General features: G+C 43.0%; 1 protein-coding gene and 1 long non-coding RNA gene across 2 annotated transcripts in view; both read left to right on the forward strand.

Moving 5' to 3' along the window:
- The window catches only part of ZNF326 (zinc finger protein 326), a 43,156-nt gene extending 37,156 nt beyond the window's left edge, over positions 1-6,000 (forward strand). Inside the window, exons 9-10 of the mRNA XM_045027043.1 lie at positions 211-306; positions 5,260-6,000. Coding sequence (XP_044882978.1) covers positions 211-306; positions 5,260-5,433 — 270 coding nt within the window. The 3' untranslated portion in view covers positions 5,434-6,000. The remainder of the gene's footprint in view (positions 1-210; positions 307-5,259) is intronic.
- A 6,410-nt stretch (positions 6,001-12,410) lies between these two features.
- LOC123375865 lies at positions 12,411-15,242 on the forward strand. Its single transcript, XR_006581607.1, has 3 exons — positions 12,411-12,529; positions 14,241-14,359; positions 15,109-15,242. It is a non-coding gene; the product is annotated as an uncharacterized LOC123375865 (long non-coding RNA).
- The last annotated feature ends 1,293 nt before the right edge of the window (positions 15,243-16,535 follow it).

Consider the following 16,535-nt stretch of genomic DNA (forward strand, 5'->3'; position numbering starts at 1 on the left):
GTACCCAGTTCCTCTGATTTCATTTATTGTGTAGGTTGGACCTTTGATGCCAAGAGTTAGTGTTTCCTGCTTTGACAAGAAATGTGTAACAGCTCTAATGTAGCAGCTAATGTAGCAGCCCCTAACCAATATATCATGAATTAAATTTGTATCACATGACTGTTTAAATAGATCAGGTTTGTAATAGTTACAATTAAATCCATTTCATAGGCCTACAGAGAACAAATAAAAAGGGAGAGTGTACTGACTGCTACCAGCATCTTGAATAACCCAATAGTGAAGGCACGATATGAGCTGTATGTCAAGGTAAGATATGAATGGAAAAATGATACTGTCATCTCTGATCTTGTTTATGGAGTTACCCTGTTCTCTCTACATCCCCCATTGATGCTAATCTTAGTGCATGTTTTTCTCCTCTGTCTTCTTACAGACACCCCAATCCCTGGAATACCCTCCCATCTTGATTCACTGAGCCACCTCTCTACCCTCTTTTAAGTACCTCACAAAAATTTTGTGATGCCAATAAGTCAGCTATTAACACTTTAAAAAAAATATTCCTATTGTATTCCCATTTTGGGGTGACCTAGTTTGTCCAGTCTTGTCTCCTTTTTAGTTTTTAAGCAGAGACTCATGTTGAGTTTGTAAATTAGGTGCAGTGTGATGCTCTATTAGTAAATAACAGTATGTATGACACCAACTCTTGTAGAGGTTTCAGATTCTGTGACTTTGTATTAAAGCTGCACTAATCCTTTTGCCCAAATATCCTACTTCGTCAGTAACATAAATTCAAATATTCCATTGCACATCTCATAACTGTCATACTAAATTGCTAATATGTCCAGAGACCACTTGATTATTCCACTTCTGTTTGCTGCAGAAGAAAATGACTAGTCTGATATAATTTATTTCAGTGTCCACATAAATCAGCCTTACCGATAGAAGTCGGTGCCACCATAAATTTAGAATTAAAGTACCTTTGCAACCCTTGAGCAGGACATCTGTTGGGGTGCCTGTCAATGCAGTTTCATATATAATGCCTAATTTTCTGGATCAACTAAATATACTCTCCTTTGATATTTAAACTCTAGTGAGAGTAACTATAAGTAGGTGTCAAAATAGCCATCATTTTGTCCCTACAAAGGTGTCAAAATAATACAGATTTTTCAATCTATACTGACAAGAGTAAAGTCTTCAGGAAAAATTACAAGATTGCAATCAATATGCCAAATAACCAACATTTAAAATGTCAAACTGTTCTGATGCTGTGAGATTTAGAATGGATGCATCAGTTGAAACCACGAGCTCCAGCCTCTTGAGTCTTTAATTAAATTCTGCAAATACACAGAACTTGGACTTATAGTTCAATATCCTTAGCAAAACATTTCTAGCATGCCAGCTAAGTCGGGGGGGGGGGTGTGGGGGGGAAATAGAAGTAAATTTGTTTAGGTGACTTGAAAGTATAGAATGCACTTTTAAACTTGGAATTTCTGGTTTTCTTGCACATAAATCTGAAATCTTTTAGCCATAAGTGTCGCTTTGGGCTGCATGTGCAACCGGTGTACTTTTGCACCTCTCACAGGAAGGGTATAAAAGGCAGAGAAGCACCAACTGCCACTCAGTTCCTTCTAACTGCCTGTGGTAGTGAGTTCTTCTCAGGCTCAGGTTGGCCATCCCTGAGCTACATGGCATTGTAAGCAATCTCATCATACCATCCCCTCCATAAGCTTATTGAGCTCAGTCTTGAAGTAAGTTAGGTTTTTTGCCCCTACTGCTCCCCTTGGAAGGCTGTTCCAGAACTTCATTTCTCTGATGGTTAGAAACTTTCATCTAATTTCAAGCTTAAACTTGTTCACGGTCAGTTTATATCCATTTGTTCTTGTGTCCACATTGGACCTTAACTTAAATAACATCTCTCCCTCCCTGGTATATTTATCTCTCTGATGTATTCATAGAGAGCAATCATATCTCACCCACAGCCTTCTTTTCATTAAACGTAACCTGATTTCTGTGGTGGTATTCTGCAAAGATTCAGCTACTAGTTGGTACTCTGTCTCCTCATTGATGTCTAAACATGATCAAGACCAAAATAAATAAAAGAATTTTATAATACATTATTTTGAATTTGTAATTAATTATGTTATGAAATACTTACTGTCTTTGAAGCACTCAGGGCTTTTAGTTAGCTCTGTTAGGGTCCATCTGGCTGCAGATCAGCATATAATCCTTATGTTGACGGTCATTTGATTTTCCCATCACCCTATGTTTTTAAAAGGCCTAATTCATATATTTCCACCAATATTAAGGAACCATTTGCTACTTGGGACTTGAGCGTGGTTCCTATGTCTGATGGACCCTCCATTTGAACTTGTCATCTTCTTTGTATTGCCTCTCTATTTAAAGTGATGTTTTTGGTAGCCATCACCTCAGCACACAAGGTGAGCAAAATTCAGGTTTTGATGGCTGACTCTCCGTATGCTGTTTCATAAGGACAGTTACATTCAGGCTACATCCAAGATTTTTACCAAAAGTAGTTTTGGACTTTCATCTAAATCAGTTTCTTCCCTTACTGGTATTTTTTCTTAAGCCTCATGACTCTCTTCTGTGGAGACTAAACTCCACACATTTAGACATTCTTAGGGATATGCCCTTTTCTCTTTTCACAATGAAGGCTTTTTGTAAATCATCTAGACTTTTTTTGTAGCGTTGGTAATAAGTCTGAGGGGCAGGCTGTATCCTCTCAGACTCTGTAAATAGGTTAGACTGCATTAAAATTTCCTATTCTTTTGAATAAACCACCTGTTTCCCCCTCAAGTTAGGATACACTCTTCTAGGTTACAGTTGATATCTGTGGCTTCTTTCAGAAATTTCTTATTTCTGGAATTTGTAGAACAGCTACTTGAAGTTCTGTTCATACATTTACCAATCATTGCTTCATTGTGACAGGTTCTAGATCAGATGCCAATTTAGGTAGGGCTGTTCTACAGTTGTCATTTAGATAAGACTCTGTCACCCACCTCCTTGAAGGATAACTGCTAGTTCTACAGTCAGATCCATGTGGATAAATGCCTGAAGAAGAGAGGTTACTTATGTTACAGTAACCGGAGTTCTTCAAGATGTTTTTGTTCACATGGATCCCAGGACCCACCTGCCTTCCCCACTGATACAGAGTTCTTACCTGGATTTCTGTATTAGTGAAAGAACTGACTGGAAGTTTGGGCTGCTTTATACGTTTCCTATAAGAACCATCCATGAAGGTACACAGAGTGCATTCACAACCCCAGTGGACACTTCCACGTCTTAGGTGCACGTGTCTGCATTGGGATCCATGCAGACAAAAGCATCTTGAACTCCAGTTACTGTAAGGTAAGTAAACTCTGTTTTCAGGCTCTGTGTGTGTGTATATATCAAAAAAGGGCATAAATCCAGATTCAAGTGTTGCTTTTTTAACCTTAGTGTAACGCGCTCTCACTCACCCCAGAGGAGGGAGGTTCCTAGAGGGCCGCGTTAGCCTGTCTCCAGGCCTGTCTCTGTTTATCTGAGTACTGGGCTTGCCGGGGCTCAGGCGGCCAGCACACAACACACTCTTAAGGGGGCTCAGGCAGCCAGCAAACTACAGTCTTATAGGTAGACTGAGGTCACTTCTCTTCAGGGTGAGACGGCCAGGGGGACACGGGCCCTCCTTACTCCACTGCGTCCCAGCCCAGGGCCCTGGCAGGGCAGAGTTAGCTGCCCCGGGGTCGGCGGGGATCCAGCCGCAACACGCCGACGCTGGGGGTCTGGGCCTTGCAGCCAGCCCTACAGCAGCTGCCCCCGGGCCACTTCCTGCCTCCCCTGGGGTGGGTACCTCCTGCGTCCAGGCGTTGTCCAGCTCCTCGGGGTAAACAGCAGCGGGCACTCCAGGCCAGTCGTTGTCCGTGTCTGGGGCATGGACCGGGCTAGGCGGGGGATCTGCCTCTAGCTGCTCCAGACCCAGCGGGACGACCTTCCCCTCTGCAGGTTTCCCCTTGAATGGGCTGCGGGTCTGGTCTTTTATGCTTCTGGCCCCGCCCTTCTCCTTCCGGCGAGGGGGGCGGGTAACACTCCCTCACTCACCCCAGAGGAGGGAGGCCCGTCCGCCTCACTACACTTAAAAATATTGATGTTATCAAGTTCCAGTCATGTCTGTTGTTGTCCTCCTACGTTGACCTTGAACAACACTGTGGTGCTTGAAAAACATCTTAAAAAATAAACTCCAAACATATATGGCTTTCTTTACACATCATAAGCAAAAAAGGCAGAAGCCCATTATTTTTTTCCTTTTCAGATCACCTTTAAGTAATACTCTTGGAAAACTAGTTGTGCTTTAATTAGTAGCTTGTGCAAAACAGCTGTCTACATTTCATGTAATTCCATTGTTTTTACTGCTTACTGTTAATACATAGTTCTTAAAGGTGTACAGCAAAACAGAAATGTTCTGTATTGAATGTCATTACTAAACAGGGAGAGCATTCAGGAAAAAATTAAGTTTTGACTAATCTATTTAAAATAAACTTCGGTCTTTGAAATCTGCTTGCTACTTCCTGGTTCACTGAGGATAACCAAGAATATGAATTTCAGATCAGACAATTTCAGTGACCATTAAAAGGTTTATAATTCTGGGTTTCACTTGGTTTTAATTTGGCCTTACAGTTCACCTTTTTGAATAGAATAGAATTGTCTTCTTGAGAATGAATAGACTGACTTAGTGTGAATAAGAGAAGGTAGAAGGAAACCAGTTTTTTCAAATTCACCCTTCAATCCTGGGAGCAAAGCTGCTGGAGCTATATGAAGATTTGCTTCTTTGTGACTTTTAAGCATGCTGTTTTATCTATTGAGTTGTTAATGCTGAAGTGATACTGAGGTTTTATTTGCATATCTAACACTTGAGTGCTTTCAGTCTGCAGCAGCTCAAACTAAGTGCCAGTTCTGATTTCATTAGAGCCAAGTATTGAGATCATGATTTCTAACATCTAGAGATTTGTGCTTCCGTTTCTCACTTTATACTCATGTGCTGTCTGTTTAAAATATAAAAATTAGATGTAGTCCATCATGAACCTCGAAAATCCATTTTTTGATCTCCGTGTGTTGCCCCAGAAATAGTGTAACAAATTTTGGCATTATTTCAACAGTTTTTTCTCTTACATGACTTGACGGCGCATGTTTTTGCTAAATAAAATTAAGGTTTCATTTTTAATGTCTTAGATTTCAAAATATTTAAACAGTTTAATTTCTCTATTTTAGGGTGAAAATCCTTTTGAAATTACTGACCAATCTCAGGATCAGCAGGCAGGGGAAGAAGAAGAAGAAGACAAGGCTGATGAGCCTGCTGAAGAGGAAGAGGAGGAAGAGGAGGAGGAGGAGGAAGAAACAGAAGAACAAACTGACTTCACCCTTGACCAAACTGAAGATAACTAAATGCATGAAAATGAAAAAATTCAAATTGAAAAACGCCTTTTTATTTCTGTTCTGAAGTGGCTAAATGTAAGACTTTGTAATAGTTTCACAGATGAGACTTGTGTAACATCCCCACCCTATGCATGCATTCCATTATGCGGAGAACTTGTTTATATAACGTCTGTGTTTCCCATTTGTTTAAAATGACATTAAGATGATTTTAGTTGAGCTTTTATAGCAACCAAACTGTTAGAGCTGATTAAAACATTTTGTGTTGTATATTTTTTTAAGCTTTCTTTTTCCTTTTTTGGTGTTGAAAATTGGCTATATTATTAGTGTTTGTTCTAATCACTTGAGGAAGGTAGTTTGAGGGTAAATATTCCAAGTGCTGTGTGACACAATACATTATGCAGCTCATAATATTTACCCCTTAGGGCTACGATGCATAAACTTAAAAATTGTGCTGTGAGTGTGGCTATTTTTTGGACTGTATTGCACACTGTATAGTAGTGTACATGTTATAAACATGCCTTGCAGCTTTTTGTGATAAAATGTACCAGTTTATAGCAATAAAATGTTTTAGAAACATGGGTGTTCTTATTTTGTGTAGTTAAATACAAACAAAAAATAATTTTCTCAGTAGTTGTGGGGAAATGTCTGTAAGTAAAAATTCAAATATAAATCCCACTAACTCAATTTGCAAACCTACTATTCCATTTGCAGTTCAATGATTGACATGGCACCCTTTATTTGATGCTTCACAGTTTCAGTCCCCACCTATCAATATGCATTCCAGGCTTCCATCTGGTTTGTATGTATACGTGGGGAGCGTGTGCGTGTTTGTGCACACTCTGCATACAGTTCTATCCAGTTGAGGTGAAAGTCCTGTGCTAGCCTGCTGTGGAATATCTGTCCTTGTGGACCTTTGTGACATGCATTAACATTTAATATGCTTTGATCTAGTCCTCTTTTGAACTGGATTAATCAAAACACATTAACAAACTGTTAATTTGTAGCTATTTCACTGCCATTTTTATATTGCAGACAGGGTTGAGAATAAAGGAGTTTAGGGGGAAGAGGGAGGAAACTAGTGGTGGTGGAAACTAAGAGATAATTTATGTGATATAGACCAGGTTGGAGTTTCTAGACCACTGATATAATCTGGAGTGAAAAGATGAGCAGGGGTTGGCTGAAAGAGAATGTTACTTCTTGCGAAATATAAGGTAGGTGGTCTATGAAACTAAAACATATTTAAGACGTGATCATTGACACTGTGACGCTGTGCTCCATATTCTTTTTGAAAATTTGCTTATATAGATATGACATAACATACTTTATCCAAGACGGGTCTTGTAAGGTATCATTGGACATGGTACGCTGCCTTCGACTTGAAGGACGTGTACTTTCACGTGTCCATAATTCTGTGCCACAGATGGATCCTCCAATTCGTGGTCAGCAACATGGCCCTCCCCTTCAGCCTCTCGGCAGCCCCTCGGGTGTTTGCCAAGTGCATGGCTGTTGTGGCAGCCTTCCTGTGGAAGCAGCAGGTGCAAGTATTTCCATACCTAGACAACTAGCTAATCAAGGGCTGCTCCCAGGCCCAAGTGGAGGACCAAATGAGCCTGTGGACAACGTTCCACAGGCTTGGCCTCATTCTGAATGTAGCAAAGTCAACCATAACCCCCACTCAAAGAATAGAGTTCATCTGAGCCCTCCTGGATTCCAGTCAGGCCAGAACATTCCTCCCGGAATCTAGCTTCCTCGCCATGAACTCCATCATAGAGGATCTCAGAAGATTTCTTACCTCTACAGCACGGAATTGCCCGAGACTACTCAGGAATATGGCTGCTTGCACGTATGTGGTATAGCATGCCAGGCTGTGGATCAGGCCTCTGCAGACTTGGCTAGCCCGGGTGTACAGGCCGAACCAGGACCACCTAGACAGGTCACACTCACTCCTCAGGTCCTCGAGTCCCTCCGGTGGTGGCTCGACTTGCAAGCAGTATGTGCGAGAATACCCTTTTCCAGACCTCAGCCATTGCTGTCCCTAGTCACAGATGCATTGTTAATGGGATGGGGGGCGCATCTAGGAAAACTCAGGACTCGAGGTCTTTGGTCCCAGGGAGAACTTTCGCTGCACATCAATGTCAGGGAGCTGTCTGCGGTGCGCCTCGTTTGCCAGACCCTCCAAACCCATCTACAGGGGAGATGTGTATTGGTATTGACAGACAATACCACAGCAATGTTCTATATAAACAGACAGGGTGGTGCTCTCTCCTCTCCCATGGGTCAGGAAGCCCTCAAGCTGTGGGACTTCTGCATCACCCACTCAATATATTTGAACATATTGTATCTTCCGGGCTTGCAGAACAAATTGGCCGATCACCTCAGCAAGTCTTTTCATGGCCATGAGTGGTATCTCTGCCCTGATGTCGCGATCAACATTTTCCAAAGATGGGGATTTCCCCAGATAGACTTGTTCAGGACACATGGCAACAAGAAGTGTCAGCAATTCTGCTCCTTCCTGAATCATAACCCAGGCTTGCGCACGGATGCCTTTCTCCTTCCTTGGAAGGGGTGCCTGCTGTATGCATTTCTGCCTTTCCCGCTCATCCTCAAGGTCCAACGAGAGGACGCATCAATAATCTTGATAGCACCAGCGTGGCCACATCAGCTGCTAGACCTGTCAGTCTGCTAGATGCCTATAACTCTGCCCATAGTTCCAGACTTGATCACACAGGACCACGGTCGCTTCCAGCATCCCAATCTAGAGTCTCTTCGCCTCCATGGCATGGAAACTCCATGGCTAAACCCATTAGAGCTTGCATGCTCAGACTGGGTTAGGGAGGTTCTCCTTGGCAGCAGAAAGCCATCTACTTGGGCCACTTATCTGGCTAAGTGGAAAAGGTTTTCAGTTTGGTTTCTGCTGAAGGGCACTCCTCCGTTGCAGTCATTGATTCCCTTCACCCTGAACTATTTACTTCAACTGGATGGTCAGTATTCGCTAACCCCATGGTTGGCTGCTTCCTCAAAGAGCTAGATAGACTGTACCCGCAAGTAAGGCAGCCGATTCCTCCATGGAATCTCAAGGCTGATGGGCCCGCCCTTTGAGCCCCTAGCAACATGCCCTCTCTTTGACCTTCCTTGGAAGGTGGCATTCCTAGTGGCTATAACGTCAGTGAGGAGGGTGTCTGAGCTCAAGGCCTTGATGTACGAGGCCCCTTACACTGGGTTTTATAAAGACAAGGTGCAGTTGTGGCCGCACTCAGCTTTCCTCCCGTAGGTGCTCTTGCAGTTTTGAGTGAACCAGGACGTTTTTCTTCCAGTCTTCTTTCCTAAGCCACATGCTAATAACCGGGAATGGATGCTCCATTTCCTAGACATCAGATGAGCATTAGCTTTGACGATTGAACAGATAAAGCTGTTTCGGAAATCAACACAGCTTTTTATTGCAATTACTGAGCAGATGAAGGAGCTCTTGGTGTCCTCCCAAAGGATCTCTTCATGGATCACAGCATGTATCAGAGTGTGCGGTGACCTAGCAAAGATACCAGCCCCAGTATTAATGGCACACTCCACAAGAGCGCAAGCTTTGTCTGCAGCATTCCTGGCGTAGGTTCCTATTCAAGACATCTGCAGATGTGGTCGTCTATTCACACCTTTACGTCGCACTACACCATTACACAGCAGGCTAGAGATGATGTCGCATTTGTCAGAGCAGTGCTACAGTCTGCGACTTAGTAAATTCTGATCCCCTCCTAGGGACTGCTTGGGAATCACCTACTTGGAATCAACATGAGCAATCACTTGAAGAAAAAACAGCTATCTACCATGTGTTGCTCATGTCCATTCCAAGACCGACCCGCCTCCCCTTTGTCAAAGTATCCAGCAAGAAGGAACTGAAGAGGTGGTGGATTGTCAGGGAGTTATGTACACCGTCATTAAGGCACGACTTCAGGGGGTTCCACAGCTGAACCGGCAGGTACCGCAAGGGGAAAAAACCTTCCAGCAACTGTGCCTGCAGCGCGCACACACCTACTTGTAACAAATATGAGCAACACATCTCAAAGAACAGCAGTTACGAAAGGTAGGTAACCGTTTTGGGGGGGTTTTTTGCTTGCAAGCCATTGGCCCTGCTTAAGTGGGATCAACAGGCAATCAAAGAATAATTTGGCCCCTGGTAAAAGGCTCCAACAATCATCTTTAGCAGCAGTGGTGGAAACTAACAGGAACTGTGGCAGCATGTCAAAACCTATTCCTCAGATAGTTGACGAGAAAACTGAGGAATTGTGCTGCTGATAGATTTCTGTAAGTATCTTCTGCCATATACTTTGCACATGTATTCTTGGCCTGCTTCAGAAAGGTCAAGAAGCTGCTCCTGTTATAGGGCAAGGATTCATAAGCCCTTCTAAACAAACTCTAAATATCTTTCTCCTTAGTTGCCACTTCCACTACAGACTCTAAGAATCTCTTTGCATCTTTGAACTTAGTGGCAATCAATGAAGTACCTGGGCGACAAGTGGGGGGCAGTATATGTAAAACATCTACGAGGCACATTACGTGGCAGCCTCAATCCAACTTCAGAAAGCTCAACAATGTCATTGCAGATGTAATGCAAAGAAAGAAAAGTAGGCTCTGCCACATGCCCTTCCATGAAAAACAGGATTCCTTTTTGTATCTGTTTCATCTGATTCAATCAAATGGGTCTTCCATCATCCTGAGAAAAAGTACGGCGGTAGGAACCTCAGAGACAGAATGTGACTTCAGGCTCCCCTACTCCAGACAATGCAAATTGTTGGTACGATTACACACTTACCCAAGAGTGCCAATCTGAAATTGGCTTACTTTAGTCCTAGAATCTCAACAAAAATAAACCCGACTCCTCTAGGGAGTTTGGGATGGAGATGCTGACACCACCCTAGAATATACCACAAGTACTTACAAAGCTATCAGGAAGGCATGTATGCATTTCACTATCAGAAAGCCACAGGAAGCTCTTCAGATTTACTTTCATGTTCTCTGTCAAAGCTCAGCCATTCACAACTGTCCTGGTCACAGTCAGACCAAGGAGTATACCAGCCCCTTGGAGTCATTTCTAAATGACATATCTGAGATGTCAACTATCGGGAGACGCCAGCCAAAGAACTATGAGCACTTCTGAAACACGGCTTTACCATCAGTTCCCAAAAGGGCAATTGTACTGCCTCAAACAGTTCACATGGTGGGAGTTAAATCAGTTAAGAAAGAGAAATAAATCAACTGAGTTTTGTCAAATTGGTCTAGCAAAAGTCAATCATCACTATGATGATATCCCAGAACCAACATCAAGGATCGTGGGAGTCTTCTGGTGATGAGGGAAAGCTGCATCATGTACTACTATGGACAGTGGGTACATCAGGACATTTTAAAGGGTCATTCACAGCAAGTTGCTTGGGGAACGATACATGTAAGACAGAATTAGTTTACAGATAGACAGTTCTCTACCCTATTTGTGGTAGTGGTCATCCTGATGGCTCCTGAGAGAGGCTTCAGAGGCTTCAGATCCTGTTTTCAGAGAGACCCTATCACAATGCCTGCCTCAGTAAACAGGGACAATGTTCACAAACTGCTTAAAAAGAACAGCAGCATCAGCCTCTTGGAGGTAAGAGGCTGACGTCTGGCAAAGAGATACAACCATGCCTGTAGAGGTGACCACTACTGTGTGATGCACCATAATAACCTACCTCCCACTGGACAAGGAGGCACAAAGGGAACTAGGAACCAAGCTACACCAGAACTTACAACTTAGTTCCCTTTGTGCCTCCTTGCCTCAGCTGAAAGACAAAATACCCAGGACAGTGGTCATCAGGCCACTTGGGTCTTCCAATTGACAGTATCTAAGACTGGAAAACTACAGGCTGATTAGTTTGCATTAGAAACAATGGCAAGACAGATTTGCAGCTTTAGAGGGACAAGAGAAGCAGGCAGGGTGGACATGTTGCAGTGTGAATTAAGATGCTTTCTTTATTTTCTCCAATACTTTCCTGGTTTAGGGCAATTTACAAGATTGTGTTGGGAGTGGGCAAGAATTATTAGTTTAAATGTGACCCTATGCGCATCCCCATATGCACACACCTAGTCCAAGCAATTCAACTTCCTATTAGACACAAGCCTAAGAAACTGATCTCTCACAGTATAGCACCTGAATAGCAAGAGACGACTGCCCTGGGTACAGGGAGATACGTGAAGGATAGCTGGTGCTCACTGAATGTGTAGCTATTCAATATTTTTATCTTCATTAATTGTGTGGCCCAATGCTTTATTTACTGTTCTCCATCAACACATTGTGCTAAATGCAGCATTGTTAATTTCCTAATCAGCTTTTCTATGGCACTCATCACTAATGTATCTGAGTGCTTCCCAAACATTCATGAATTTATTTTTACACCACCACTGTCCCATGAGGTGTTGGCATTATCGCCATTTACAGATGGAACCTGATTTTTCAAAGTACTTGCCATTTTGATAGCAAACGTTCAGAACAGTTCCCACTGACTCCAGTTGCAGTTGAGTGCTCAGCACTTCTATGAATCAGACCCTAGGGTCTCAAATTGGGCACCCAAAAAAATGAACACACAGTGACCACCCATGAAAAGTTTGGTTTAAGTGACTTGTGAAGCATCACCCAGGGACTCTGACAAAGATAGGGGTGGAAACCAGTTTTCCAAGGTAGCATTCAGCTGCCTAAACCATGAGACCACCCTGTCTTTTTCTGCAATTCCTTGTCTCATTCACCACACACCGAACGTCTGCAACAAATGAAGCAAGAGGGTCCTTGTGATGGGGGTGTCCACCCCAGATAAGGCATGAAGGGGTTAAGGTGGCTAGGTGGGCCAACTAACTGCCAAGACTGCAGCTGGAGGAAGAGCCAGGGAGTCAATTAGACGAGGCTCAGCTGAACAGGACTATGAGAGGCTCTATAAAGCCCAGGAGGAGCTGAGAGCAGCTGAGGCTTCATGGTTTAGTAGTGGGAGAAGGGAGGTGTGTTGGGGGCTACAAAGGCAAGTAGCCTACAGTTACTCCCTGTGAGGTGGGAGTGTGGGGCTGGCAAACCCAGGGAAGTGGGGAGAGCCAGAAGGTAAGGAAGGGCTCAGGAAGATTCAATTCTGCTTCAAATATCAGTCTATTCTTCCAATATTTTTGAGAAGCCAATATGCAAAAATTTGCTGAGCAAGCCTTAGAAATTGTCTTATTACTGCATATTCTTTGTAAGTGACCCTGGGATATGAGTAACACAGCCTCTCTTCAGATAGGTTTGCTCCACCTAAATGTAGTCTTGCACACTGCAGTTGTTAAAACTCTAGGGAAAACCTTTTGTCAGAAAAGATTCCATACCAGTCAGAAGCAGAGTCTCTTTTCCTCCCTGTGTCCTCTGTAGTGAGTAGGGTCTAAAATCTGCAACAGCCTTTGAATTTTTGTGGCATGCTGGTGTAACAGACTTGAAATTCTGCAGCAGATTCATTTAAATAAAAATGGAGATTTGTCATGAATTAAATATGAAAATGAATGAATAATTTATATTATACATAGTGGTATAGTAGCTCCTGTTTATTCTGATAATTCATTTTTTTTGTCATTTTCAGTTTTCAGTGTTGTACAGGCTTTTCTTCTGACCATGCATAATTGTATTGTAGAAGATGGAGGGGAAATTGGAGATTTTGGAAGCTGACTTGGACAGTCTGGGATTTTTTTATGTGGGGTTGTAGGATAACCACATTAGGTGAATGTTTCTCTTGAAACAGAAATAAAATGTTTCATATTAATGTTTTAATTGTCATTAGACTTGAGATTATGGAGATTGATGGGACTGTTCATACCTCTGAGCATTTGTTTCAGACTGTCTGCAGACTTGGGAAGACAACACAGTGTTGGTTTGCATTATTGTTTTCAAGGTTACCTTCACAACCCTGTAGACCGTAAACTTTTTAAAATAAAAGCTTAGCTTGGTACTGGAGCACAATTCTTTGGCAACAGGTAGATTCTATGACCGAAAAGGATTGTTTTTTGCTTGGTCATTGTTGGTCAGGGGAGTTAGGTAAAGCAGATGGACTCTTAAGTTATAAGAATTGTAATAAATTTCGGCCTCGAGTGCCTAAAATTCTAGGCATCTCAAGTCATATGCAGTAACATAAATAAAAGTAGTTCTATTTTTAGAAGAGCTGAGCACCTACACCTCAAGATGGTCCAGTTTAAATAAGATTTTGAATGTTTTAGTCAAGTGCATATAGAGCATGGGGTACATTTCTTCATATATAAATAATAAAAATATAACAAATTGGTCTAATGCCTAAAACCAAAAAGAGTCTTATCTCCCTCCACACAAGCACTCTCCCCTCTCACTCTCCTGTCTATTCAACTTACCCCCACAAAAAGCCTGAGCAAACTGATAAATGTCTGTAGTGGGACTTGTAGGTCAGGTCACCAAATCGGCTTGGTAGAAAAAGGAAAAAAATCATTCTACAGTCGAAGTCCTCTTCCCTGTGAACAGCCTGCCCCCAGTTCTTTCTGGTTTAAGCCAGAGGACTGTTTGCTTGGGCACCTCAGCTGGTCACAGTAACCCTTCAAGGGGCTTTTACAGTATACAAGTACACTAAAATTCTGGGATAGTTTCCCCACTTCAGTTCACAGTCCCTTAGTATTAAGATTTTCATTGCACTGCAACTTGATTTTTCATGCCAAGCACATCTCTCTCATTCTGGGGGCTCTTCGTTCCAACGCCAGGAAAGAACGATTTGTCCTCCTTGGTCATGTAACTTCTCATACCTTTTGATTTCTTTTTTTATTCATAGTCTTCTCTGTGGTGTTAATCAAGACCGGAAAAGATTCTGCGGAACTTTAGAGGCACTTGACAAAGCTAGGGGGATGGAGAATACAATGACAGATAAAATTCAGGGTGGATACATGCAAGGTAATGTGCATTAGAATGAATAATTTGAGCTACTTGTACAGCTTCCTGGGTTCTAAATGAACTAAAACAACTTAGGAAAAGATTTGGGTATCGCTGTGGGCAGATGAATGAAACATCTGCTCAATGTGCAGCGATGGCCAATAAAGTAAACAAGGTTATGATGCAGTAAGCAATGGGATGAAAAATTACACTGAAAATACGGTACCATTATGTATATAATGGTAAGCCCTCACTTGGATTTGTAGGCTGGAGACCTGATCAATCCCCCCACCCCGCCCCCCAGACCAGCCTTATGTGAAACTCAGGGAGTTCATCACCAAAACTGAAAAAAGAATGTTCTGCTGTGGATAAAGCACCCCCCTTCCTCCCCCACACCCCTCAGGAATGTCTCTAATGAGAGTTATAACCACCAAGGTTGTAAAGTAGACACACCCAGATGCTGGGACATTAGGGAGGATACAGCGAGAGAGACTCAATAAATGGTAAAATAAGCTCTACCCAGTGTTTTTATGCTGACCATCAGCATAAACAGACAAGGTCATAACTAAGTTACAATTTGGGCATGAATGGTAAAATGAAAAAAAACGAGTAGGAAGGAGGACACATCAGTGCCAGTGTGTAATTGGCTAACATTTTTGTTGTTTAGGAGTGTGGGATAATGTGATAGGTTTAGTAAATTTGAAGGAGGGAAGATTGTTTTTCATTTACATTATATAGGTAAAACAATGCTCTTTGGGAACCATTTCCAGACTGCAGTTCAACATCAAGCTGCTGGAACTCTGACCCTCTGCATGACCGTGATGTCCAGAGGCATCGCCGGGAACCTCCAGATGAGTGGATCGTGACTGGCCATTGAGTGAAATTTGTCTGTATATTGGGAGTGGTGAGCATAAGAGATTTGCTTGGTATATATATTCTGTGTGTGTTGCTAATAAGTAGAAGTTTAGAGCACAACTGTGTAAGGCTCTTTCACTGGGAAAAGGTTCCACAGACCCATAGTGCCCTATGCTCCGAGGGAAAGGGTGGGTACTTAAATTGACTAGGTTTCTTCCTGAGCCCTGGGGGTAAGGATAGGTGCTTTACTCCCTGAGCCCTCAGCTGGGATATCAGTTGGTGGCTCCTCCATGGAGCTATGAGCACAGGCATGTACGTGGCGCAGTTCAGCCCTGGTCCTGACGCCAGCCCCTTTTGTGGCGTGAGGGAGATCCTGGTGCACATATACCAGGAGTGTGCCAGGTTTCAGCTCCTATTCCGGATCCTCCTGGATATCCTTTAACATTTTTGGCTGCACTTCCCCCCCGAACTTCTTCTATGTGCACACCCTATCTGTGGCCCCACAAAGTTACGGGACCTCCTCGTCAACCTCCTCCTAGCACTGGCGTCCGCTGGCTCCCTTGACACCTTTGAGGAGCAGTAGGTGCTGTCCAGGGTTCTGTAGGGGATAAAGAGCAGAGGTTTCCTACTTTTGATCCTTTGACCTTCACACTTGTCCCTGTTTTTTCTGTTGTCCCAAGTAATTATTTGAGTTCCAGGTCCAATGGATCCTCCCCATAGGCTGTGGGAGGGACCTTTACCAGACAAGCCTGCCCACTTTCTGGAACCCCACGTGAAGGGAAAGGGTTGGGGGTGCCTAAATTGATTAGGTCACGCCTTCAGCCGTTAGTAGGGTATAAACAGGCTGCCCTAGATTTTAGCAGGTGACAGATTACTCTAAATTCATAGATTCTTAAATCCAGAAGGAACCACTATGATTATGTAGTCTGACCTCCTGCATGACACAGCTATAGAATTTCATGTAGTGATTCCTGTGTTCTATTCCTGACTCAACCATAGGCTCCTAGGGGTGTTATGAAGTTAACTCAATGTTTATGAAGTGCATTAAAATCCCTGGAAGGAAAGCACTATACAATTGCACATTATTAAGTTTTACAACAGAATTCACTATGGGGAAAATGTAGTCCCCTCTTTGGCTGTGGACACCCCTTTGGTTGTAGAAGTGGCATGATTCTGCTGCCTAAAAAGGGGGAGGGGTTGGATTTGAGGATGCATCTCTTTCAAGGTGTCCTGGTCTATGCTAGCTCCCTGTGTGATAGTGCACAGAGAGTGGGCCTGGGGAGGGCAGGGCTGGAGGTTCCATCTCTGCTCAGATCCTCTTGCCCTTCCCTCCAAAGGCTTA

Source organism: Mauremys mutica, chromosome 8 (assembly GCF_020497125.1).
Source record: "Mauremys mutica isolate MM-2020 ecotype Southern chromosome 8, ASM2049712v1, whole genome shotgun sequence".
NCBI classification, from domain to species: Eukaryota; Metazoa; Chordata; order Testudines; family Geoemydidae; genus Mauremys; species Mauremys mutica.